Source organism: Gopherus flavomarginatus, chromosome 10, assembly GCF_025201925.1.
Source record: "Gopherus flavomarginatus isolate rGopFla2 chromosome 10, rGopFla2.mat.asm, whole genome shotgun sequence".
Classification (NCBI taxonomy): domain Eukaryota; kingdom Metazoa; phylum Chordata; order Testudines; family Testudinidae; genus Gopherus; species Gopherus flavomarginatus.
In genome coordinates, this window is record NC_066626.1 from 19,273,509 (window position 1) to 19,301,182 (window position 27,674).

The 27,674-nt window shown below is 43.0% G+C and overlaps 1 protein-coding gene across 3 annotated transcripts in view; it reads right to left on the minus strand.

The window, feature by feature from the left end:
• Positions 1–19,229: 19,229 nt before the first annotated feature.
• ADAM23 (ADAM metallopeptidase domain 23) overlaps positions 19,230–27,674 on the minus strand; it is a 204,339-nt gene continuing 195,894 nt past the window's right edge. For all 3 annotated transcript variants that reach the window (XM_050969586.1, XM_050969584.1, XM_050969583.1), the window contains one exon: positions 19,230–22,627. In XM_050969586.1, coding sequence (XP_050825543.1) covers positions 22,478–22,627 — 150 coding nt within the window. In that variant the 3' untranslated portion in view covers positions 19,230–22,477. The remainder of the gene's footprint in view (positions 22,628–27,674) is intronic.

Sequence of the window (27,674 nt, forward strand, 5' to 3'; positions counted from 1 at the left end):
ACGGTCCTGGAACCCTGATTTCCCCTGCCCCTGTGGTTACTCACCATTTTGGGGGTCTTGTGGCTCATGCTTGCCTGGGGTCAGCCAGTTAGCAACAGGTATGTGAATAGTGGCTGTATTTTAAATCACTGAATCAGTGGTCTCTGTGTGGCAAACAACACTGCTTCTGTAAAACGTTGCATTTTGGCTTCACAGATATAACTTTGGGAGCCCAGCCTCCCTCTTTGTTATCACCAGTTGAACGGCTGCGCAGAATTAGAAAGCGGCCATGAAGAATTAAAGAGGACTTTCTGCGTGATGTCATGATGCACTCTCCAGCTGAAAAACAAGAATTGAAGGAGTGGTGGAACAGCGAGAAGAGGGACTGAAAGGAGACTGCATCGCGCTGGAGCAAAGCCATAGAGCAGCTCTTAAAGGTTATGGAGCACCAGGCGGACACCTTCCAGGTTCTACTAGCACTGCAAACTGAGCAGCTCTGCGCCTGCTGTCGCAAAACTCTTTCTCATGCACCCCCCAGACACTGCCAACACACTCTTACCAACCTCCTGGCTTCAGTCTGTACCCACTGCATTTCACTCCTGCCCCGTCACATTGCAGCCCTGCAGACTCCCAGTACCCATTGCACTCAACACCCATTCCTCTGCAGTTTAGCCCTGCTGAATTACAGTACCCCCTGCACTGTACTCCAGAGGACAAGGTTGCATATGATACCTGGACATGCACAAATCTTTAACCTTCCTGGGACCCCATCTCCTCCTGGGAACCTCTCTTCCCCCATCGCCCCAGTGCTGATGTGTTGTTGTTTTATTAAAAAACATCAGAGGGGAGGGGAAAAAATAATTGTTTTGGGTTGAAAGCAATCTTTATTCCATTAATTGATAGCAAACAGAGCCCTGCAAAGCAACAGGCAATTTTCTTAAACCTTCATAGTGCATCATCTGCACCAATCACAATCACCTCCTAGCATTACAAGCGCTGCACTCCTGAGGATAGCACCAAATATTAGTAGCTTTCAGCTTCAAATTGCTGCCTCACTGCATCCCTGATCCTTATAGCCCCATGCTGCACCCAGGGCTGGCTCCAGGCACCAGCTGAGCAAGCTCGTGCTTGGGGCGGCAGATTCTAGGGGGCAGCATTAGCCCAATCCTAGGGCGGCATGGCCACTTTTTTTTTTGTTTGCTGCTCTGGCTGCCCTGTAGGGGGCGGAGGAGGGGAGCGCCCTGCAGCAAACTCGGCAGGGCAGCTTGCGTCCTTCCCTCCCTGCCAACCGGAGCAGCGTGGAGCCCTCCCGCAGGCAGCGTGGTGATCGGGGCTGTGGAGTGAGCTCCCTGCTGCAGCACTGTCCGCCTCCCTTCTCTTTCTCCCCCCCGCTCCCTCCCCCTCGACCGGGCGGGCGCGCACTCTGCAGCTCAGGGAGTCCCCTGGCTCCGGCCGCCCTGTAGGGTTTTTTGTTTTATTTTTTCCCTGCTTTGCCAGCCGTGCCTTTGTCCCCCCCGACCCCGGTTTGCCGCTCCCACCGCGCCGTGTTTCTGTTTTGTTGCCCCCCCTCAGGTTTGCTGTGCCGCAGGTTGTTTTTTTTTTTTCACTTGCTTTGCTGCTCCAGTCGTGCCGTTTTTCCTTTGGTTTGTTTTTCCCCCCGCTTTACCGCTCCGGCTGTGCTGCAGGTTTTTTTTTTTTCCCCTCGCTTTGCAGTTCCAGCTGCGCCGTTTTTTTGTTCCCCCCACCCTGCTTTGCCACTCTGGCCACGCTGTGTTTTTTTGTTTTTTTCCCCTGCTTTGCTGCTCCGGCGCCCCCCCCCCTTTTTTTTTGCTTGAGGCGGCAAAAAAGCCAGACCCAGCCCTTGCTGCACCTCTCTAATAGCCCTAGTCTCTGGCTGCTCAAATTCAGCCTCCAGGCACTGAGCCTCCGTGGTCCAGTCATGTGTGAAGTTTTCACCTTCCCTTCACAAATATTATGGCGCATACAGCATGCAGCTATAAGCATAGGAATATTGTCATCGGCCAGGGCCAGCCTCCCATATAGGCAGTGCCAGCGGGCCTTTAAATGGCCAAAAGCACACTCAACAGTCATTCTGCACTTGCTCAGCCTGGTTGTTGAACCGCTCCTTGCTGCTGTCAAGGTGCCTCGTGTATGGCTTCGTAAGCCACGGCATTACGAGGTAGGCAAGGTCTCCCAGGATCACAATCAGCATTTCGACTTCCCCTACAGTGATCTTCTGGTCCGGGAAGAAAGTCTCTGCTAGCAGCTTCCTGAACAGGCCAGTGTTCCGAAAGATGCATGAGTCATGCACCTTTCTGGACCAGCCTGTGTTAATGTCTGTGAAATGCCTATGGTGATCCACAAGTGCCTGGAAAACCATAGAGAAATACCTTCCAATTAATGTACTCGGAGGCTAGGTGGTCTAGTGCCAGAATTGGAATATACATGCCATGTATCGTCCCTCCGCAGTTACGGAAGCCCATTTGTGCAAAGCCATCCACGTCATGCATATTGGCCAGAGTCATGGTCTTTTGGAGTAGGATGTGATTAATGGCCCTGCACACTTCTGTCAACGTGAGTCAACGGTCAACTTTCCCACTCCGAATTGGTTAGTGACCGATCGGTAGCAGTCTGGAGTAGCCAGTTTCCACAGTGCAATCACCACGCGCTTCTCCAACGACAGGGCAGCTCTCATTCTCGTGTCCCTGTACCGCAGGGCTGGGGCGAGCTCACCACACAGTACCTCATCCAAAAGTTCTGCAGCCACTGCTCGTCATTCCAGACGTGCATGACTATGTGATCCCACCATGCAGTGCTTGTTTCCCGAGCCCAAAAGTGGCGTTCCACTGTGGTCAGCACCTCCGTGAATTTCACAAGCAATCCCATGTCATAGCTACTGTGCGTGGTGAGATCAATATCGAACTCCTCTTGCCTTTGTAGTTTAAGGAATAGCTCCACTGCCACTCATGACGTGTTAGTGAGAGCGAGCAGCATATTGGTCAACAGTTCAGGATCCATTCCTGCAGACTGAAGAGGCAGAGAGCGCAGTACACAAACCGTTGAAAGATGGCGCCAAATGCTGCCGGAAGCACAGGGATTGCTGGGATGTGAAGCAATGTATCACGGGGCACTGGGACAGGACCCAGGATGTCCCATGACCCCCTCCGCCTTCCCACAACTAATAGCAGCAGAAGAAGAAAAGATGCTATGTGGGATAGCTACCCAGAGTGCACCGCTCCGAATACCGCAGCAAGTGTGAACACGCCATTGCGCAGGCAGCTGACAGTGTGAACACACAACAGCAGTTTCCCTTCAGCGCTCTCTGAGTGGCGCTGTAACTCTGCCGATACTGCTGCTCTGTAAAGGCTTTTTGCTCCTGGGGGAGGGGCTCATTAACTGGAATAAATGAGTATAGTTGGCCAACCCATTCCCTTTCTGTGATCTTTGGGGTCAAGATGAGTCTTTCTAGAGAGCTCTGCGTAGTGGATGTGTTTCCCCACATAGGATATGAAAAAATTCTTCCATTGTAAATAATGATTCATCCCCTCCATAATCCTTAGTACACGTAGATACTTCGAATGTTTGCCATATCTTGATTTCATTCAGATGGATGCTAAATTCTATCCAGCTCAAAGAGTCACAAGTGCAGAATTTTGCACAGAAAGAGCTTGAAATCTTTGAGCTACCAGCTGAGATTCAATGCTTATTACATTTTAAATAAGAGGCTTGTTAAACCATTTAGCAGAGCTGGCAAAGTAGCACAAACAGTGTTCCGCCAATAACTTTGCACAGCTCTGTATTATCAGGTCTGGGAGTCTTAACAGCCAAGATCTCAGGCAGCAGGGCTTCCTCATAGGTACTAACAGTGTGAGTCTATTGACTTCCACTGACTGCTTCCTATTGAGCAGGTCTGGTCTCCTCCTGCAGCCCATACATACTTTGCAGGTGTGGTGTGCTGGGGCTGCTTGAGCCCAAAGTAGCTCAACCCATTCCTTTCCAGTACGAGGTGTGTACTGCATGTATCTCCAAAGAAAATTCACAAGCATGCCTAATGTATATAAACACACACTTTGTAAGCAGTTTGTGGTGGGAACTGTCGCATATTTCATTGTGGGTACAGCACCTATGTACTACTGCAACATAAATAATATCTAATTTTCAAGCTGCTTCCTCACGTTAATATGATGGTGGGATGCATATTTAATGCTGTATTGAAATCAGTAGATATTAGCTAGTTAGGCATTTTAAAATACAGTAGTATATCTCAAGAAAATGAAAGCTGAATAACTGTAGGAAATAAACTAATAGCGCAGCTGCAGAACTCTGCCTGAACACTCCCACCTGCAGTATGCCACTTCCTGGAACCCAACAGGACCAGCTGAAGTCTGGGGGCCTAACTTTATCATGTTTCTAGAGGCAGAGCAAATTTCAAAGCAGCATCCAGTGCTCAAACGGTGCACATCAGTTTCTCTCATTAATGCTGAAAGGGAAATGGTTGTGTCCCTGTTCTTCTTATCCTCAGCCCCCTCTGCTGGAATCCTCAGGTTGTGAAGTAGCCGTGTGTGGGCCTGCACCATGGTGTTTGCTTGCTGATCCCTGCCTTTGAGCAGCTCCTGTTAGCGGCAGCGGCAGGGGCAGCTCTAGCTTTTTTACCGCCCCAAGCACAGCAGGCAGGCTGCCTTCGGCAGCTTGCCTGTGGGAGGTCCCCAGTCCCGTAGATTCGGCGGCTTTTCTGCGGGAGGTCCGCCAGTCCCACAGCGTCGGCATACCTGCCGGCAAATTGCCGCCGAATCTGTGGGACTGGCGGACCTCCTGCAGACAAGCCACCAAAGGCTGCCTGCCTTGCAGAGACTGGCAGGGCACCCCCCGTGGCTTGCAGCTCCAGGCACATGCTTGGAGCGCTAGTGCCTGGAGCCGTCACTGGGCAGTGGTTAGCTCATCCATAGGTATAGCAGCACGAGCTTGTACCTCCTCCTCCTCTGGACAGTCTGCTCTGAGCTGCCTCTTTTGTTCCCTCACTTTGTTGCTGTCTCTTTCTTACGGCCCAGGAAATTCCTCCAGAGACACTGCTTTTTACTGTTATCGTTAGTTTTCAGGTGGAAAATGTTTCTGTTAACAATGATACTTTATCACTCTGCCTAGACCTGAGGTGGGAGTTATTATGCAATCCCTTGTAGATGACCCCAGCATTGTGTGAGAGTAGAGTTTTAAATGAATGTAAAGTTCACAAACAGGGCAAGACCAACAGTCACTGGGATCAGAGTCCTCGGGCTCTTCTATTTATTCTCTGCATAGGTGCCACTTGTGCAGCAGCCGTAGAAATGTCACTTCTGGCTACACCTCCGATCAAGCCACTTGCCATTGTGCCTTCATCTTGCTCTGATTGGACTCACTGAAGAGGATGGTCCATTCTTCATTCCTATTGAGCTCTTGGCCTCTTTGCTGAGACTGCCAGATGGAATGATGGGTTGAGATGATGGATAGTCCAGTGGGAACAGGCTGAAGCAACTGGCCCAGAACACACACCACCAAACAGCCTGTTGCTGTTTCCCCTATTGTAGCAATGATAGGCCCTGTTGTGCTGGACACTGTACAGTACAATGACTGTCCCTACCCTGGAGAACTTATTTTCTCAGCCCATCTGTTGTTCATGACTTTTCTTCACTCGCCACCTGCCTTGGGTGGATTTTAGCCACTAACCATGTTCTTATATCCCACTATGAATCTTCAGAGCCATCCAGCTTTCCCCTTAATTGGTGGTAATATTATAGGATACAATTTTTAAGGCTCTTCCACCCCATGACTTAAATCAGTGGTTCTCAACCAGGGGTATGAGTACCCCTGGGGGTATGCAGGGGTCTTTCAGAGGGTACAACAAATCTAGATATTTGCCTAGTTTTAAACAGTCTACATAAAGAGCACTAGCGAAATCAGTACAAACTAAAATTTCATAATGTCAGTGACTTGTTAATACTGCTCTACATACTATACACTGAAATGTAAGTACAGTAGTTACATTCCAATTGATTTATTTTGTAATTATATGGTATAAAATAAGAAATTAAGTATTTTTTCAGTGATAGCGTGTGACACTTCTTGTGGTTTTGTGTCTGATTTTGTAAGCAAGTAGTTTTTAAATAAGGTGAAATTTGGGGGTACGCAAGACAAATCAAACTCCTGAAAAGGGTACAGTAGTCTGGAAAAGCTGGAGCCACTGACCTAAAGCACCTAAGTCACTTAAGAGTCTTAGTTCCAGTGGCATTCAATAGGACATAGGCACTTGAAAATGGGACATGACATTTTTAAAGCTTTTAAGTTCCATTTTTTAAAATACCTAAATTCTCATAGACTCATAGACTCCAGGACTGGAAGGGACCACGAGAGGTCATCGAGTCCAGTCCCCTGCCCTCATGGCAGGACCAAATACTGTCTAGACCATCCCTAATAGACATTTATCTAACCTACTCTTAAATATCTCCAGAGATGGAGATTCCACAACTTCCCTAGGCAATCTATTCCAGTGTTTAACTACCCTGACAGTTAGGAACTTTTTCCTCATGTCCAACCTAAATGTTCAACTCTATTGAAAGCCAATAGAGCTAGGCTCCCAAGTGACTTAGATGCTTTTGGAAATTTTTTCCATAAGTCCTATGATATCTGAGAGTTTAGTACAATACCTCTGTTCACTTCAGATTTTGTTGTATTTTGTTGACAAAAATTTTTTCCAAAGTACATGTGGTATATTGAAATTTTCCAGACTTGGAGACTGGATCTACGAAATGTTGGTGTTTTGACTCATTAGTTTTTAAAAACTCAGGGACGAACATTCAATGACTATTTTTTTTTTAATTTCCTGTGTGCCAGTGCATTTAGTGGGAGTTCTTGGTGTGCAAGGAATGCAGGACCCTTCTCTATTTTGTGACCTCTGCTATGTAAAGCTGATGGTACTATTTCATTGATTACTTGGTATCTGGCATATACCATTCTCTTCTGTTTAACATCCACTTGCCATGAGCACAGTGTTCCTAAATCAGATTTTGTTTTCTACTTTTTATTTGTGTGATACTTTGGACACAAATGGCCTCATTCTCATTGCCACTCTACATCATACTGACAGCTGAAAAGGGCCTCAGAGTGTAATTGACACCCATTTTAAAGCTTTCTCTACACTCCAGAACAGAGTAAAATGTAAATTAGGTAAATGAGAATCAGCCCCTATTTTCCCTTCCTGGCTCTGAGGTTTCATTTTTTTGCTGTTAACTTCCACATTCTAGAACGGTATGAGGGATTGCCAAGCAACCTTAACTCCTCTTCTACTCCTATAGCATTTGGATTTAGCACAAGTTTGGGAAAATGTTTGTTCTGAATGTTACAATTAAATACTAACAAAATTATGTTAGGTTAGTAATTAGAGAATTAAACTCAAACTCTGGAATATAAATTATTTTGATAACTTGGTAGATTCAGGATATGAGTTTCATAACTTACTATGTCTCCTCAGTCTCTCATCTGTTACAAACACCTGATGCTTATTATCTAGCTAGGTATCTCAAAAGTAATTTACAGAATATCTCCAGGAAAATTCTAAAAGTATCTTTGTAATGAAGGTGCTGACAATTAACTGCATGAGGCCTGAGGACAGGTTGCTCCAAATAGCTGAAATGAGGAAATTTTTATAGAGATTACAAGAAGAGCCTTTGTGATTAATTTTAATGAAGTCCAAGAGTATTTGTGTGGCATTTGTGCTTTCAGAAGAGCATTAACTTGCAGATGAGTGGGAGAGCTACTGCTGAGGTGCTGCTTTAGCACTTCATGCCAGATTGTAAAATCATTAGTTTTTTCTTTTCCTTCTTGAATTTGTCCATTATTTGCAGGCAATAATAGAGGCCACTTCTTTGAGGCATTCTAGGAAGGCTGTGCGTCACCCCACATGTGCCACTGGGTTGAAAGGACAGTTCTGGGTGAAACACTTTGATGGGCATCAACCTAAAACTAAGGTGGCAAAACGCATTACAGAATAGCAGATAATTTCACTTATGCCCTTATCTTATAATTTAATAGCCAAACCTTCTGAGTAGGGGAGAGAGATTCTTTTCCCCTGTGCTTGAAGAAAAGTTGGATTCACCCTTGGTTTTCTCAAGTGCCTGTCAGGGAGTGCTAGGCCCCTTGCCTGGTTGGAAGTTAGGGTGCGTTTATCTCAGATCAGTATCATCAAAACTCCAGCACTACCTTCTTCTCTAAAAAGACACCATCTTTACCAATTTAAAGCCTTCTTACCAGCCTAGTGCCCCCCCTCCAGTTTTATAGTGTTACTGCTCTGTGGTGGCCAGGTCTACAGTATATTGAGCGTAGAAGTGTTGTTCTAAATCAGCCCTAATAACACAGGCTAGGAGGAACCAAATTAGGAAGAAAGATGGAGAGAGAGGTTTGTTTTGTTGAGTATTCAGGAAGGGCTTAGGTGTGGGTGGGCTGGGAGAACTGGAGGTGAAGATATTTCTTATGATCTCTCTAGAAGAGCTGTGTTTTGTGGGATGTACTGTCATTTTCCTATTATTTATTTTCACTCGGAGGATTTCCTCTAGGGCACTCTGTGATAATTCTCAAATAGTCAACCATAAAATTGATCAGTCCCATAGCCCCCCTCCCCACTTCAACCATTAACGTTTGGCTTTTGTTTGTTAGGGCCTAGAGCCTGGAATAGGCTACTTCTTGTGTCTGTTAATGAAAAATAGTGAAGTAAAGCTAACGCCAAAGGACAGCAGGAAGACGAGCTACAATTCTGTAATAGGTGTTAGCACTAGAAACGGAGAAGGAATCATTTGCCACAGGAATGTTAGTGTGGTGTTAAAGAAGGGAAAATTGATACCCTCCTAACCATGCCCTGTAAGGGCAGCTTCATAAAGGAGGATACAGAACTGCTCAAACAACGAGTGGCTAGGGTTTAAGAGCCCACCGCACCCTAGTATGCCAGCAGAGGCAGAGGAAAATGAATTGCTCTGGCAGCAGTGACTTATACAGGCACAGCCCTGCACATCAGACTCAATCCAGGCAACATCACAAGGAGTCCCATCTGTAATACAAGAGAATCTCCATAGTCCTCTACATATATCTGGGGACCAGGTGAGCAGCCCTCTAGCTCTGCCATAATCTGCACTTCAAATGGCCTAGTTCAAACATCTGTATGATCTGTGTTGACTGGCCTCTCAAGCAGGTGGAGCTTGGCTTATGGGCAGAGCTTGGGGGGGATACCAGTACTCCCCACGCCCACTCCCCCTGCCCCTGTAATTTGAGCTTTATATAGTATTCATGTAGGGAGACAAGTTCAGCTCTCTGAAACTTTGCAAGTGAGCACAAGCTGGCATAGAAATTCATCACAGGTGCAGTTAACAGTGCAAGAAATGTTCTGGTAATGAATGTATTACAGAAATGCTTGGGTTTCTGAAGTTATGCCATGACCAAGTGATGGTTGTGAACTATACTGCCATGTAATAAAAACAATGCAGCACACCAAACTATTAAAAATAAGCAATAATTAGTATTATAGACACTTGTAGCACTAATTTTAAAATGTGCTTGAAAATTGTCTCAAGTGAATACCATCCTTCAAAACAACTAGCTAATGGAAGGAGGGCCTGCCTATTGGGATTGCAATAACAGAGATTCACTGTCGTGCAGAACACTGCCTACTAGTGTTTGCAAAGAGGCTTGGGGTTAGTTCTGTAATAGAGGCACTGTTCACTACTTAAAAGAGCAAGCATGTGAACTTGATTCACTAGGAGTAAATAGATATTTGGTCAGAATATGCAATATTTAGTTTGCCCCCAAACCTCCTCTTGAAAAATGACAAAAATAGGGATGTAAATAGTTCATTCCTTTTCTCCTCTACTCGTATTTGAATCAAAGTGAGGGTGGAATAATATCTACAGAATATAAAACAGATGCAAAGCTGTAGCGGAGGGGTAAATCTGTTATTTATTTTGAAATAATTAACTGATTTGTCACCCTTCCCTTTAGACTGCTAGAGTCCTAGTCCTGTGGTGCTATTACCTAGACTTGCTCCGTTTGAAGTTTACTCTTACAGATATTGTTAATGGCAATATAATTTACAGATAATAATACACGCTTGACTAAGACTTCAGCGGAATGAGAGTGCTGTTCCAAGAAGCATGAACTATTATAATAGCTTCAAGCAGTCACTGAAAAGCTTCAGGAAATTAGGGTTTTTAAATCTTCCTGTGGTTAATGAGGAGGCCCTGAACTCAAGCGTCATAGCTGCTTCATTCTAGAGAATGAAGACAAATAATTCCCTTCTGTGTCATTTATCCCAGAGAAGCAGTGTAGCCAAGGGAGTAGGGTGCTGCACTGGCTGTCAGAAGATGTGGGTTCTATGCCCAGCAGTGCTATGGAGCTGCTGTGTGACTTTGGACAAGTTTCAGAGTAGCAGCCGTCTGTATCTGCAAAAAGAACAGGAGTACTTGTGGCACATTAGAGACTAACAAATTTATTTGAGCATAAGCTTTTGTGGGCTACAGCCCACTTCATCGGACGCATAGAATGGAACATATAGTGAGGAGACATATATACATACAGAGAACATGAAAAGGTGGGAGTTGCCCAACCAACTCTAAGAGGCTAATTAATTAAGATGAACCGTTGTCAGCAGGAGAAAAAAAACTTTTGTAGTGATAATCAAGATAGTGCATTTAAGACAGTTTGACAAGAAGCTGCGAGGATACTTAACATGGGGAAAATAGATTTAATGTGTGTAATGGCTCAGCCATTCCCAGTCTCTATTTAAGCCTAAGTTGATAGTATCTAGTTTGCATATCAATTCAAGTTCAGCAGTTTCTCATTGGAGTCTGTTTTTGAAGCTTTTCTGTTGCAAAATTGCCACCTTTAAATCTGTTACTGAATGGCCAGAGAGGTTGAAGTGTTCTCCTACTGGTTTTTTAATGTTATGATTCCTGATGTCAGATGTGTCCAGTTCTTTTGCATAAAGACTGTCCGGTTTGGCCAATGTACATGGCAGAGGGGCATTGCTGGCACATGACAGCATATATCACATTGGTAGATGTGCAGGTGAATGAACCCCTGATGGTGTGGCTGATGTGATTAGGTCCTATGATGGTGTCACTTGAATAGATATGTGGACAGGGTTGGCATTGGGCTTTGTTGCAAGGATAGGTTCCTGGGTTAGTGTTTTTGTTCTGTGTGTGTGGTTACTGGTGGGTATTTGCTTCAGGTTGGGGGACTGTCTGTAAGTGAGGACAGATCTGTCTCCCAAGATCTGTGAGAGTGAGGGATTATCTTTCAGGATAGGTTGTAGATCTTTGATGATGTGCTGGAGAGGTTTTAGCTGGGGGCTGAAGGTAACAGCTAGTGGTGTTCTGGACAAGTTGATTTGCTTCTACCCTTACCCTTTGTCAGTTTTATCAATTTAGACTGGAAGATCTTCAGGGCAGATTTAAAGCCAGTTTAATAAGCTGCATGGGGTTTCTGGTTCTGTGGTTCTTATACCACCCTCTTTCTGGCCCCAGGGTTTAGGGCATGGCTCGGGAGCTACATGTTCTCCACTTTCCATAATGACCACCAAGGATCACAGAGCTTTTTCTACTTGGACTTTCTTGTGCCATCAACTCTGCCTTCCCTCAACCCAGACTTGCACTAAGCGCAGCTCAGCCTATCAGTGATGCTGGCCCTAGCTCTCTAATTGTGCAATTTCACCTACAAATCAGGTAGTGAAATATTAGCTCTATCATTTGTGCAACAACAACAAAAACTGCAACCACAATGTTGTGACTGCAGTTGATAGTGGGGATAGATGAGACTCCTTTAAGTATTTTGCAAACAGAAGCAGAGCTGCTAATGCCTTTAACATCTGACATGAAAAGCACATTGGAATTGGCCTTGAAATTGCAGGGAGATCTGATCATGGAGAAAGGTCTTCAGCGGGTATGTTTGTGCAAGGACAGCTATTTTGAATATGCCTTGTTAACAGGAAAATGTTCTTTGGGTGCATACAGAATCTGAGGCCATGTCTACATGGCGAGTTAGTGTGCAGCAAGCCAGGGGGTGTGAATCTACAGCACCAGCCCCACCCGTTGGGGGCACTGCTACAGTGCAGTGAAAGTCCTATGCTTTTGCACAACAGCATGATGAAGCTGTGTTCTAGGACTCGCTGCACTGTTGCAGCATCCACCCAGAGGTTACAGCGTGGCAAACTTGTGCACTGTGGATCCACTTTCAGACTTGCAGCGCCATAACTCACCCTGTAGACAAGACCATAATCATCTAGTCCATTCCCAGGGTTTTGTCCAGTCTACCTCTACCAAATACTGGGGCTTCTCTTCCCTTGGGAGACTATTCCATAGGTGGATTGATCTCACTGCCAAGAAGTTATCCTTCTAATATTTCCCCCTTCCTTAACAGCTGTGGCTGCTGGAGAGGTTTCTTCTGTTCCTTACCTGGACTCTTCTGCAAGGGCTAGGGAGCTGCTGTGAAGCCCAGCTGCTGTTATCAGAGAAGATCCTTTGTTGTTCTCCTGCTGCTCATGGCAGGAGTTAGGGAACAAGCAGGGGATTTAAGTTCTCAAAGCACTCTGAATGGCATGAGGCCTCAGGGAGCCACCTGAGGCCCATAGAGCTGGATTTCCCGATTCTATGCCTTTGATCAGCCATGGCTGATCAGAGCGGTCTCCAGCTAAACTAGTCCTGCACAGGGAGCTGATTGGCTGTAGGCAGGTTTTAAAGCTTCTGACGTCCTCCCTTACTATTCATGCTGCTGGAGGCAGAAACAATTGGAATCTGAAAGATGGCTATTAGAGATGATATACAAGGTCTTTTGATGACAACATACTCCTATCTACTGGTTGGGATGAACTATAACCCAAGCATCTGGACTGGTAGAGAAGATCAGAGAGAGAACGTTGATTGTGACATCCTCTAAGATAGGGAAGTACTGTGATCCCCACTTATTGATGAGTTAACTGAAGCACAAAGTCTATTTGATTGACTCAATCACATTGTAAATCGGTGAAAAAGATGAGAATAGAATTTGGAGGTTCAGATTCCCTGTCCCCAGATATAACCACTAAATATATTAACTGACAATGATAGAAAAATCAATTTATCATCTCCAGTGTTTCATTTTAGGGTGGGATGGAGGAGTCCTCATATGTTAATTATGAATGTGAAGTTAGGGTGCTGTAAAACAATCTCTGTCTAAATATGATTAAAGGTCTAGAAAACATGACCTATGAGAGAAGATTGAAAAAATTGGGTTTGTTTAGTCTGGAAAAGAGAAGACTGAGAGGAGACATGATAACAGTTTTCAAGTACATAAAAGGTTGTTACAAAGGAAGATGGAGAAAAATTTTTCTTCTTAACCTCTGAGGATAGGACAAGAAGCAATGGGCTTAAAATTGCAGCAAGGGAGGTTTAAGGTTGGACATTAGGAAAAACTTCCTGTCTGGGTAGTTAAGCACTGGAATAAATTGCCTAGGGAGGTGGTGGAATCTCCATCACTGGAGATTTTTAAGATCAGGTTAGACAAACACCTGTCAGAGATGGTCTAGATAATACTTAGTCCTGCCATGAGTGAAGGGGACTGGACTAGATGACCTCTCGAGGTCCCTTCCAGTCCTATGATTCTATGATTAGTGAAGATTCTTTTCCAACGGATCTATTCAGTGTAAATAAGTTAAGTTGGATATTTGAAATTTGGGAGACAAGGTGAGTGAAATCTTTTATTGGACCAACTTCTGTTGATGAGAGAGAGAAACTTTCGAGCTTACACAAAGAGCTTTGTCTCCCTCACCAACTGAAGTTGGTGAGATTACCTCACCCACATGATCTCTCTAATAGCTTGGGACCAACACAGCTACAACAACAGAGTATAAATGAAATACAGCTTTTTGACATCAAGCCCATGGACCAAATCTCTGGATAATTACTTTTCCAGTGATGCATTACCAGGCTTCTTATGTTGAGGACTGATTCTGGGCCAACTCAAGCAGTCAAAGTCATACATATGAGCTAATATGTCCTACTGCAAATCTAAAGGAAATAATCTTTCCAATGACACTAATCCCCATTTTCCAGTACATGCTATAATTTTACAACACACACATGCAGTCCATACAATAATGAAGTTCCTGCCAATAGCTTGGCTGCATGTTGACTGACTGCTGCAAGTTTTGACGTTCTTGATTCAGTCCACACCATAATCTTCAGCAAATCCCCGACCTGGGAGAACAACAGGATCCTGATCTAGGTTCCTCCCCATCAGGGCCGGCTCTAGCTATTTCGCCGCCCCAAGCACGGCGGAACGCCGCAGGGGGCACTCTGCTGCTCGCCGGTCCCACGGCTCTGGTGTACCTCCCACAGGCGTCCCTGCAGAGGGTTCGCTGGTCCCGCGGCTCCGGTGGACCTCCCGCAAGCGTGCCTGCGGATGCTCCACCGGAGCTGCTGGACCAGCGGACCCTCCGCAGACATGCCTGCGGGCGGTCCACCGGAACCGCCTGCCGCCCTCCCGGCAACTGGCAGAGCACCCTCCGCGGCATGCCGCCCCAAGCACGTGCTTGGCACGCTGGGGCCTGGAGCCGGCCCTGCTCCCCATCCCACTTTAGGTTCTGATGGCTGGCAGGTAGACCCAATGGGTGGAAAGTGTGAGATAGTTCTTTGACCTAAGCAGGGTTACTCTTATTTGAGGGATCAAAGGCGCACAGCTCTTGGTCCACCACAGCTATGACTCTTTACTTGGCGCCTCAGGTGAAAGCCAATCAGCAGCATCCAGAAACAGTAATTCCCTCAGCCCTGCTTCCCCTCAAAATACTATTTATACAAAGTGTGCTACAGTGCTGTACACCATAAGAAGACTGATTCATGCTCCAAAGATCCAGATGAAATCTGTCAATCCTACAGCAATGATTTATAGGGGCTTTGTGCATCAGATAAAGGGCTCCCCACCCTAATCAGTTGATCACAGGGACAATGCTAATGATGGAATCAGAGCAGTCATTACACAAGCTGAAACAGACACAATGTGTCTTTACCAATAACTCTTACTGAATGAGGCATGTAGACAATGGGGCCAAAGCAGAAAGGAAGAGCAATGTTTGACAAAGAAGGGTGAGAAGATAAAAATTAATTTATGAACAGATTAAGAAGGCTATTTGTTACAAAGCTTACCCACATTGCCAGCCAAATTCTAGTGCCAACCACACCTAGTACCTTCAAATAAAGCAGCATGTTATACCAATCAAAATATGGAATCCAAGTCCCAGAGCAAAGTATTTTGTTTAAAACAGCCTACAGTATCCAAACACTTAAGTCAGAGAATTAGTATTTGTCACTTTTTAGAGAAACATCACCAGAGAAACATTTTGGCACTAAATCATGGGGCCCCTGCATATTATAGTATTGTGGTATTATTAGGTTACCATAGTGATATACAGTTGCTAATAGAACTAATATCAAAATGGACGTACCTGATCTAAAGCCTATTGACTTCTATGGGTTTTAGGTAAGGCCCCATCTGCTTGAGTTCTAAGGGCATGTCTACTATGCAATCAGAAGGTGTGATTGGAGCTCCCTCCCATAGACATACCTGAGCTAGCTTTGATCTAGATCTGGTCTGATTTAGGTCCAGCTTTGATGTAATGTAAGAGGAATGATCATGTGTCACTCATATCATTCATTCAAGTCCTGTGGCTCCAAATTCATTAATTACTGGTTGCTTATCCAAGTGGGTTATTTCTTATTTGTACATGACTTTTTAAAATAGTAGTTAACTTTTACAGCAAATGCCTCAGATAGATCTCATGAATGTATCTGTGGTTATAATGGTGCAAGTTTGAAATACAGCACTAGCATGCCATTGTTTCTTGTGTCTCATAAAGCAGGTTTGAATCTAAATACTGCCATTATGTCCACATACCATAGGTCTAACTGTATACATTTAGGTTATTGAGTAGTTTTAGTAGAGACTACCAACTTCTGCTAAATCTGAACTAGTGAATTTGTGGGGCTGACCTTTCTATACTGAAGGAGGAGGAGTGCAAATGGCAATATAAGTGGAGACTTTATATATCAGCACAACTAGTAAGTTTGTTAGATTTCAATGCTAGCATGGGGGCAGATTCAAGAACAGTTAACATACGGTATTGGCAGAAGAAAACAAAAGAGAAAAGGATGTAGTCAATGCATTACAAAACTAAGAACACGGAGCTATATTCTGCTCCCCTTGGTGAAATATAGAGTGACTAATCAGAAATTAGATATTGTAGGTTTTAAGAGATCCATTATATCTTCCCATAAATTCTGACCCAAGCTACCCTTCGCCTTGGCACCTTGCTGTTCATGTTTTCTGCAATCAGAGTTTTCTTGTCTTCAAAATTCCAGTTGCAGATCTTAGAGTACAGAATAACCAAAGATGTAAAGGTAAATATATAGCTTCCATAAATTCAATCAGTACTTGTCATTTCTTAGAGTACTGATTTGTCAAGTTGTCCATTTTAACATCTAGTTCATGGTAAAATACTAAAGAAAAGTAAATGATCGATATTTTATTTCATTTTAATTTCTATGCATCAGCTATGTTTAAGCTGACATTGATGTATATATAGTTTTACAAATATGTTAGGTTTTAATGTTTTTTTTAAATAATTACTACATAGTGCTACAAGCCTTTGCAAAGAATGGAAATGTTAAATCTAAAAATCAAGAAAAGGAAGTTTAAAAACCCTCATCAGCCGGCAAGTGTTTTTTACAGTCAAGTTTAATCATAACTCAGATATGGCAGCACTACAAGTGTTATCAAGGAATCAGTCTTTCTTAATTAAGTCATACTAGTCCCGATCCAAAGCCCAAGTTTATGAAAAAAATTGGATAAAATCTTCAAGAGCTTTTATGTAACAGGGACATTTTTGAAAACTTTACCCTGGAACCACAATTGATTCTGAATTTGGCCCATTATTGTATTTTAAAGTACCTTTGTACTTAGTGATAATTTTGACTACCTACTTAGAAGGCTTTAAAAACTGTGGACTAGATCCTCAGTTGATGTCCATCACCATAGCTCCAATGATCCTCCTTTCACATCATCACAGATTTATGGCCATCTGACTGGGATACAAAAAGAATGATAGGCTGGTCCAGTCCAAAAGTTCCCAGTCACTCTGATTTACAGATGTGGGATAACATTTTCAGAAGTGCATAAAGTGACACAAGATTGAGTCCCTTTGAAAAAATCAATGAGTTTTAGGCTCCTTACTCCTGGGGGAATTCTGTGCCAAAAAATTAAAAATTCTGCATATTTTTTGTCAATATAACACAATATAATCATACCAGTTTCAATTATTTTGGTAATTTATTTCAAAATACCTGTCAGCAACTATGTCTGTAACCAGAGCCATCCCTAGGGTGAATCAGAGGCGACCGCTCCAGGCACCGCGCTTTGGGGGGCCCCACGGGCCGGTGCAATTGGCCGGCATGGTTGATCCTGGAAGAGACGAATCTGTCACTTCCGCCCCAGGGCCTGCACCCCCCTAGGGATGGCACTGTCTGTAACAATACAGGCAACACAAGATTCAGGAAGTGCTTTTTGACAAAGACTCTTTACTAGGCATATTAATACAGAAGTCTGATTAATTTAACCTGCAATACAAAAATGTGTTCCCTGCACCCCTCAAAAGCAATGCAAAGGCTTGGGAGAGTCACGGGTACAGAGGAGCTGAGGGAGACAGAAGCAGTTGCTGGGAAGGAGCCTGTTGTTGAACCTGGGAGGTTGTTGGGTGTGGGTGGGAGACGTATAGAACAAGTTTTGTGGGGGGGTTTGGGAGGGGAGGGATTGTTAGGGAATCTCCACCATGCAGACCCTGACTGACCCCAGCCTCTCTCATTCAGTCAGGCACATCTGTCACTGCACACCACAATCCCATGTTTCCTTGCACCCCCCACTCAGCCACCCCTCCCTCCCATCTCCATGTATCCCTGCACCCTCACTCAGCCACCTCCCTTTCCCCCATGTGTCCCTTCCCATGTGTCCCTGTACCCCTACTCATCCCCCTCATCCTCATCCCCAGGTGTGTCTACACCCCCCTATGTGTCCCTACACCCCCACTCCCATTCAGCCCCCACCCCAGTGTGTCCCCTCAGCAGTCCCCTCCATATCCTGTGCCTCCCGACCTGGCCTCACAGGCATGGTGCTGTGAGGAAGACAGCCTCTTCTGTTCCCTATCTGCAGCTTAGGCTGATTCAGGAGCAGCTGATCTCTGTTCTGGCACCACAGTGGCCCCTTGTAAGGTGTAACTGCAGCATCTTTCCAGCAGAATGTGTTTTTCTGCAGGGGAAGGGGGGAATTCTGTGTGGCACAGGAATTCTGCGCATGTGCAGTGGTGCAGAATTCCCCCAGGAGTAGATCTTCTGTTCCACTGACTTCTACATACATGTGGAAAACTATTGACTTTAAATGGGACTTAGGCTTCTTTGTCACTTTCTGCAGCTTTGGGAATTTTACCCATATACTATTTGCATGAGAAATTTGATTTATATAATTTGTGAAGCATTTAAACAAAACCATGCTCTTCTCCCATGAAGGACTGAAGAAATTAGTAAGGACACTCAGCTTCTTACACTACTGTGACACTGGAGTTGCACTTGTATAAACAAGGACAGAAATTCATTCATATTCACTAATTTATTATATTGGCTTTTATGGTACTTACATAAGATTTCATTCCTTCAAAGCAAAAATATTGTAAATTTTCATATACAATAGACCAACATTGTATCCCTCTTTACAAATACATCAATGCCTCATTTAGAGCTGGCTCTGTATTAAAGATTTGGTAGCAAAATAAGTCAGGATGACATCTTATTTTTAAAAGTAACTGAGAATGCAGAAGTATTGTAACTCCCACTGATTTAAATGGGAGTTCCACAGAGGAAACACGCGTAAGACTCATGGGGTTTTAGCTCACTGGGCATCTCTACTGATCCCACTCACCCAGTTTTTTCTTCTGATGGGGAAAGTCTGTACATTTTAAAAGCAAAGATCTCACCTAAAACTAATAATTAGAAAGAATCTTTCAGCATTTGAGGTTAGATGAATCTTGGTCAGAATCTATAATCAGACATTTTTATTGAGGCTTCTGATTGTTCCTGAAAGCTTGGTGACATTCTGAACACGGGAATTTAATAAACTAAGCATACATAATAAAGAAGAAAATTGATCAAAACAAAGCTACAACATTCCATGTTCATGATGTTTTTAATACCATTTTGCTAAGAGTTGCAGAACAATGACTATTAAATTTCCATTCATCAGCAGCCAACAAGATATGAATGAGCATTAACTCCAAACAAAAACTGGCTCATAACATCATATTGTGCACTTAAAAAAATATTTACAAATCATTTTAAAAAGGAAGATTAATAGTGGAAGCAACAATGAATATAAAACATGGCTGATAGTCTTTCAAACAAAAAAATAAATTCAAGTATTATTTTGTAAAGTTCCTCAGACATTTGTCTTTAAATTTTGTTTGTGCAATACCCATCTTTGCATAGTAAAGAAAACTTTATAAAACTCTAGTTCTATGTAATTTATTTTTTAACATGCACCTACAGTATATTTAATTTGCCTCATAGAGCTCTCTTATAAAAGGATTAGGTCAATTCAGTGGGATCATGCAGCATACCAGTAAGAGATGTATAGTTACCAGACATTTTCTTGTCAAGATGAATCATATAACGGAGCAAAAATATAGTGGGTGAAATGGGGACTCGTCATTGCTTAACATTTACTCTATTAATATTAAATTCTGACACTTGTAAAGATAGATTAACGTTAAGCAGCATGTGTATTCTACTAAATGTGGCAAACGAATGGCTTAGAAAATCAACAATATCTAACTAAATGGTTAAGACTACATAACCCTAGTACCACAGAAAAGATTGATTAGAATCCAGTTTTGTGAGTTATGTGATGTCATTTACATCCTGTACATACAGAGCATAATGCTTGTGTGTTTTACACATACACGCACACAGCTAAACAGTGGAGCGTAAATTCAGTCAAGAAATCATATTTCCTATGAAACTGCTAGTGTAACAAAAAGTTACACCAACACTTACCATATGTACATAATATTTGGGGACCACTGTGGTCTGATTAAAAACATCACATCGCACATTTACAATGTTATTTGTGAAATGCTTATCATCAAAGTTTTATTATACAGGTAGTTACATTAGACACTTAATTGATTTTGTAACCACAGTGGCATTTCTACTGTAGTTACCACATTGATTCCGCAGTAGAACCAAAATGTGCAGTTTAGTACCTGCCAGAGAGTAATTATACCTTCCATATGCAGTAGCAAAGTGGAAATAAGCAACATAGTACCAGTGGGCAATATTACAACACAAATACTTTGAGTTCCCCTCAAAATTACAAGTATTCATTGTCACTGAACATCAATACGACCAAAACTCTTGCCCTGAAGTCAGATAATGTTGAAATGATGCTGTAAATAGCTCTGTTATCACAATATGAGGTAGATCTATATCAACACAGAGTACCTCTTACTCATATTGCAATAACAGTGGTCGCTTTAACAAAATCACACTATCTAAAACATCATTTGACAAATAACCATCTTGACTGCAAAACAATATAGTTTTCATGGGAAAGACTTTTCTTTCAGATTGGATATTGTCAGAGTTTGAAATATGTTTGGAGGCAAAAATGAGTTATTGAACAAAGCAAAAAAAATTATAGTAATTGCAACACTAATTTTTTCCTAGTATTTCCATCAATTAATTTTAAAGCTAAATCCAGAAACTGACTCAAGATTTGAACAAGGAAAATGAAAGTCAGGAAAATGAAATATAAGACCTAAATGGAGTTGGAGTTATAGGATTAACTCCCTCTCATTTATACTAATATAAATAAGAGATAATTCCATTGAAACCTGTTGAGTTACCAGTGTAACTCAGAGTAAGTAGAATTATGAACAGGCTCTAAAGCTTTTAATTGCTCAGTTCACTAAGGCCCAAGTCCAATGCCTGTTAAAGTTAATGGAAGCCCTTCCACTTTATCAGTGGACTGGACTGTGCCCCATGTGTGAACATAAATTTAATAGCATTAATGTGCCAACCCTCGGAAGTGAAATCTGAACAAACCCTAAGAGTGATACTAACCATCCACAGCAGAAATAGTAGCTCTCCAGATTGTACATTGAAAGGTGATAGGTACTAAAGAGGGAAACTCAGAGTGACTTGGATCATCTTTGCAAGCCTGCCAGGAAGGGAGAGAGGCGAATGAGTTGGAAAAATGGCAACTAAATGGAAAAGCCTTAGCCTGTTTCAAGCTTTCAGCATTTTGTGAATATTTTAAGGCTTACTTAAGCTTGTTTTCCTTTCACTTGAAAAAGCTAAACAGAGGAAAATAGTTGTTGAAATTAAAAAGATATGAACTTGGCACTTTCATGATTAATTTGAGATGGTGTCAATTTTCTTACATTATATACAGAAAATCTGCATGACAGCCAAAAAAGTAATTCAAAAGAGACTTATTAAATACATATGCATTTACACATTTTAATATGGTTTGTTTTTTGGTTTCAAGCATACAAACTTTAGATCACACCTGTTTGGTGCCAGAACTCCCTGGATCTGCATGCTACATCTGCCTTTTTTGAGTAAGCCCAGAACACCCACTATACAACCATGCTAGAAAGATTAAAAGGGCAGCAAAATTAAACCACCAAAAATAGATTTACATAGAGAATAAAACCTTTCTAAGGAAATCCTTCAATAAAGATCCGTGAAAATGATATGTCAATCTCTTATTTCCAAATATACATTTTTTCTTTCTATAGAAGAACTATATATTATCACTGCTCAAAAACAATAGCTCCCATATCCAAAGTAATTTTAGTCCAGGAGATAAAAGAACAGGGACAATGAATCCACAGAATAGGGAGCTTTTGCTCCAAAGAGAAAGAATGCTCTGCACTGGTGGAAGAAGATTTCATAAGAAGAGCCTAATATCACCACCTCTGCATTCTGTGTTTTGTTGTTTTCTTCTCTGTATAGATTTGGGTGCAGATCTTGTGTGGGTCTGCTTGCTAGCTTGTTTGTTTGTTGTATATATGCCATGCAATTTACCCTTTCCAAAATTAGCTGCTCATGCCACTAGAGTCTGTCATTTAATATGAAAAAAAAAGTCATGCGAACTCAAGTTAGAGTGCCAACAGGCTAGGGAAAAAAATCTTCTATTTTACTATTTTGAAACAATTCTCTTATTGCACTTGGTTGGTTTGCCCCTTTCTTTCTTTCTTTGAAAAAACAAAACAAAAAAACAAACAGTTGTCCATCACTGTCTTTTTTTTTTAAGAGAAAGATGAAAGGAAGGGAGTATTTGAACTTATCTCCAAAAAAGACAGTGTTCCTTCACTTCATCCCCAGCAGCTCAACTTTAGTCATTGCCGTTTCTAATGTTCTTCTTTATTGATTGAGTTCCTGCACAGTGACAGCAAAGACTTAACACCTAGAATCCAGTAGTGCAAGAAGAAGCTTTTCCAGTTAAGTTCCTTCAGATAGGACCTTGCTGATTTGGATCGTACCTTCTCTTTTTGACATTTCTTCCAATGTGCGTCAAAAGGAGATGAAATGAGGAGGAAAAACATAAAACATTAGTTAGGCATAATGGGAGAGAAGCAGTGCTAACACCATAGTAAAGTGATAAGCTCACTTTGAGGTAATCTCACAAACTAACCTTACAGTGAAGTAACTGTAATGATTTGACTTTGAGAGGGTTTGGACACTGTGTATTACAGCATCAATTCCTGCTGTCTCTATGAAGTTTAAAATTGCATGTGTTAAATCTAGATAGTGTATATAATTAACTTTTTGTTTGTTTGTTTTGTGCAGTACTGCAAGTGGCAGTCAATCCTACTTAGATGGGAAGTTTTTCAGACTGTCTGACATGTCTATACATTAAGCCAGGACAGCATTTGTACATCATTTGGAACCACTCAAAACTGTCACATTTCAAATACAAAATTACTCTTAAAATGCAAAAAGGCATCTGGCTGTTTATAACAGGTGCTCATTAATCTGCAAAACATAGGATCTTCCACAAATGAGGTGACCACGCCCCCTGTATCCATCTTTCAGTGGCTACACTGAATCCACAGATAATTTTATAGTGGACCAAGCTATCTTAGTATCTCTGTGAGCTTTTACCATACTATGGACAAAGCACTTTGAATCTCCAATAAGGTACAAAATATAGCAGATACTGAGACACTGCAGTCGAAGGAGAATGGACAGAGACTTTTAATTATGCCATTACAATTTAGCTTTTATACTAATGTCCAGTCTCCTACGATATTGATACCCTATATCAATAAACAGCAAGACATTACAAGGCAACAGCACAAGTTGGGTGCAACCTCCCCATGATCTGGCTTTATGTGGGGCATCAAGCAAGGGGCTCATGCATTTAGTCTTAACATTGGGCATGTGCACCACTACTGCCACCAAATTGTCATGCAAAAGACAGAGAACAAGAATTAAAAATTAAATACACAAAGCCCAAAATTTCCTTTTTGACTGTGCTCTCCCAACACCACCACTAATGTAGTGTTTAAGCTGAAAGCAAGCCTTTCCTAAGTTGTACAGGTGACTTAGGAATCAGTGCAAAAAGAAAAGTTATCCAGGACAGGTCTTTCAGAGAACCTGGCAGCCTTTGATCTTGTGCCAGTGCCTGCTTGACTATTCGTTATTAAGGCATGCAGCATAAGAGTTATAGGCTTTTAAAATGTCATTGTTTCCCTTTTTATAGAAAAGTGTTGTACTCATCCTCACTGTGACTCAAACTGACCGCACTATTTAGATATATCAACCCAGCTATCTCTGTAGCATTCATACCCTCTGAGTAGATCTGATATTAATGGATACCCTTTTTCTAGTCAGATGTAGAATAGTATAGTAGGAAGTCTGAATAATATTGACTGTTTAAATCTGAATCAAAACTTGTCTGGACTTACTCTCTCTGCCAGTTTCTCTCTTTTTCTATGGTGTATGAAAAGGAGTGCTTTAAATGACTATTTTTTATCACACAGCATACTGAAATTCAAACTCCACTAACCAACAGTTATTTACCTTTAAAACAAATCTGAAAAAATCAGGTCACTAACAGGTGTGAAAAATTCAGATGATTTAACTGTCCATTGAATGTTTGCAGTCCTATTATTTTTAAGGGAACAAACCACTAAAAGCCTAAAGTCAAATGTGTTGCCTGAAGTTCTTCTATTAAATTGATGAGTGGGTTCTGTGACATTCAGTACGAAGTTACAGTGGGAACATGTTTTGCTAGCCTCCCAAAATAACCCTCCAGGTCTTTCCAACTGACCCCTTGCTAGAGTAGTACTCCTGAGCAGCACAGTCCTGCTAGTACTGTCTCTGAGTAGCTTTGGACGTACGTTGGAACAACTGCCAAACTCTTGTGGAACTGTAACACAGCCCACATCATATCAAATGTCTTCTAGGGTCTATTTCAAAGCCACAAATCTATTTTGATCATGCCCTACAGTTCATTAAATGAAAATACATTTTTCCCAAAGGTAAAAAATTAACTCAGCTAATGCCTTTCTTCTTTTTCAGTAGTTCCTTAATATGTTAAATCAAAATGTTATGTTTCCTCAGGTCAATCATTAGTAACAACTGTTTTCTCCACAGTATCAGAGTCTGACAAAGTTGTCATGCCTGAAAACGAAGGGTGTAGGGATCTAAATATGACATTCAAAATGAGCACACAGAACTGTTTTTGAAATACATACACTATGCTTGGTGTTCAGTAAGTCAGTTTTGCATATTAATTTTTTGGTAAGAAATAACACCTTGCTCTTACGTTATACTTATCTGAATATCTCAAAGTGCTTAACTAAGTTGGATAGCATTATCTCACCCAAGGTTATATAATAAGCCAGTGACAGAACTGAGAGCAGAATTCAGGCCTCCTGGCAGAGTCACGTGTTCTAACCACTAAAAAAACCCATCTCTACTCACAACACATGATATGTTGAGCTGAAGATACTAGTCCATTTAAAAAACTGCAAATGGATGAACAAATCTTGGTTTTCTACCCAAAAAAGTCATAATGAGAAGTGAGGGAACTAACAATATTACTACTGAAGGATCCCCATTTATTCATGGGCCAAGTAAAGTGTAGCAATTTATCATAATTAATTTCCTATGCTATTCTGCTAATCCTCCATTATAGTTAAGCTCCAAGTTAAAAACACCATGTTATATAAACTTTCCTGATAAACACTGGTCAGAAGAGTCAGCTGAGCCCTCTACCCTGCTATATCAAGATCCTCACCTGGCTGTATAATTGTTTCCCTCACCCCTACAGCAAGTGCAGGGCTGAGCACAAATGCAATCCTTGCAGTCAGAGCACACAAGGACAATCAGGTTAGCACACACAGGAACACTAGACTTCCCAAAAGAGTCATGCTCCTCCCACATACTACATAGCAGAATAGGCCTTATGTGCTGTCAGGATGGAGAGGCACATGCCACATTCTCTTAAAGGGAACTGCAGAGGCTGTGCTTTGTCCCAGGAAACCTCAGGAGCATCCAATGTGGCAGTGTGGCTTTGCACTGGCCCCAGTTGCAGGCTGTGGCTTCAAAGCATGTTAGCCCTTAATATCTCCACAAAGCCCAGTTCATATAATGGACTAAAGGTGCCATTAACATCCAACTACATCTAAGACTACTGTGCTATTTTTTGTAACTTCAAAAATGTGAAACATAGCTTCCGATTATAAAACAAATTACTAGCAGAAAAGATGTATATCGAAGTGAAAACCATTTTCATAGCTGAGTTCTAAAATACTTAAAATAGAGGTTTCAAATGGAAATGTTGGAAGATCATTAGTTTTAGCAATGCCTTGTTAAATGTTAAGTTCCCCAGAACTAAACACAAACTCAGTCACATTCTTCCCCCAAATGAGTGCATATGGATTCCACTGAAGAAAACACAAATTTGTGCATCTGAGTGCAGAATTTGGCCTACCACAGGACAGTAGATATTCTGGGCCCTATCTTGAGAAGGTGGGAGACAGGCCTGGCTAGGATTGACAGGTGTGTGGTCTTTCACTGCTGGTTGGCTCACCTGCCAATTGGAATAGCTGTTCTGAGATACTGAAAGCAGCCACCAATACGGGTATCTCTGGCCAATATGGGTATCTCTACGCAGCGTTTTGGAGTGAGTCTCCCAGTCAGAGTTGATCCCCTTTCCTAGGCTTCGGAGCCCGAGATCCAATCTGAGTGGCAACTTTAAAAATAGCTGCATAGCCAGCATTTTAAAGGACTAGCACAAGCCCCGCTCGTCTGAGGGTATGTCTACATCTACAATTTTGCAGCACTGGTTGTTACAGCTGTATTAGTACAGCTGTATAGGGCCAGCGCTGCAGAGTGGCCACACTTACAGCAACCAGCGCTGCAAGTGGTGTTAGATGTGGCCACACTGCAGCGCTGTTGGGCGGCTTCAAGGGGGGTTCGGGGAACGTGAGAGCAAACCGCGGGGAAGCAGGTCTCCTTCCCCGGTTTGCTCCAGTGTTCCCCGAACCCCCCTGCAAGCAGATCTCCTTCCCCGCGGTTTGCTCTCGCGTTCCCCGAACCTCCTCCGTGCAAGCAGGTCTCCTTCCCCGCGGTGTGCTCTCGCGTTCCCCGAACCTCCTCCGTGCAAGCAGGTCTCCTTCCCCGCGGTGTGCTCTCGCGTTCCCCGAACCCCCCTGCAAACCGCGGGGAAGGAGACCTGCTTGCTCGGGGGTTCGGGGAACGCGAGAGCAAACCGCGGGGAAGGAGACCTGCTTGCTCGGGGGTTCGGGGAACGCGAGAGCAAACCGCGGGGAAGGAGACCTGCTTCCCCGCGGTTTGCTCTCGCGTTCCCCAAACCCCCCTGCAAACCGCGGGGAAGGAGACCCGCTTGGGGGGGGATTTGGAGAACACCGGAGCAAACCGCAGGGAAGGAGACCTGCTTGATTACCAGAGAGGCTTCCTCAGGTATGCTGGGATACCTGCTTATTCCACGGAGGTCAAGAAAAACGCTGGTAAGTGTCTACACTTGATTACCAGCGCTGGATCACCAGCGCTGGATCCTCTACACCCGAGACAAAATGGGAGTACGGCCAGCGCTGCAAACAGGGAGTTGCAGCGCTGGTGATGCCCTGCAGATGTGTACACCTCCTAAGTTGCAGCGCTGTAACCCCCTCACCAGCGCTGCAACTTTGTGATGTAGACAAGCCCTCAGTCTGTTGACCAGGGCTGGGAGGCTCGATCCAAATGCTGTATAGACATACCCTAACAGGAACTTCACCTGGCTTCACTGCTGCTTCAGGGAGACAGATGTGCTCCCTGTCCGCTAGCAACGGCTGCTCTGTTGGCCTCCCTCTTGGCCCCGTCTGCTCATTCTTCCTCAGCAGCAAAAGGCAGAAGCACTAAGACCACTTCCCTTCCACTCCGCAAGAGGCTGCTGTTTAGGGCTCCATATTACCTCTTCCACACGTACAAGCCGTGGCTCTTCTTCAAGGCTCCATCCACACATGCTCATTGGCCAGAGGAGGAGGAAGAACAGTGTGGATGCCTTCACTAGTGCAGTAAACACCAACACGAGGA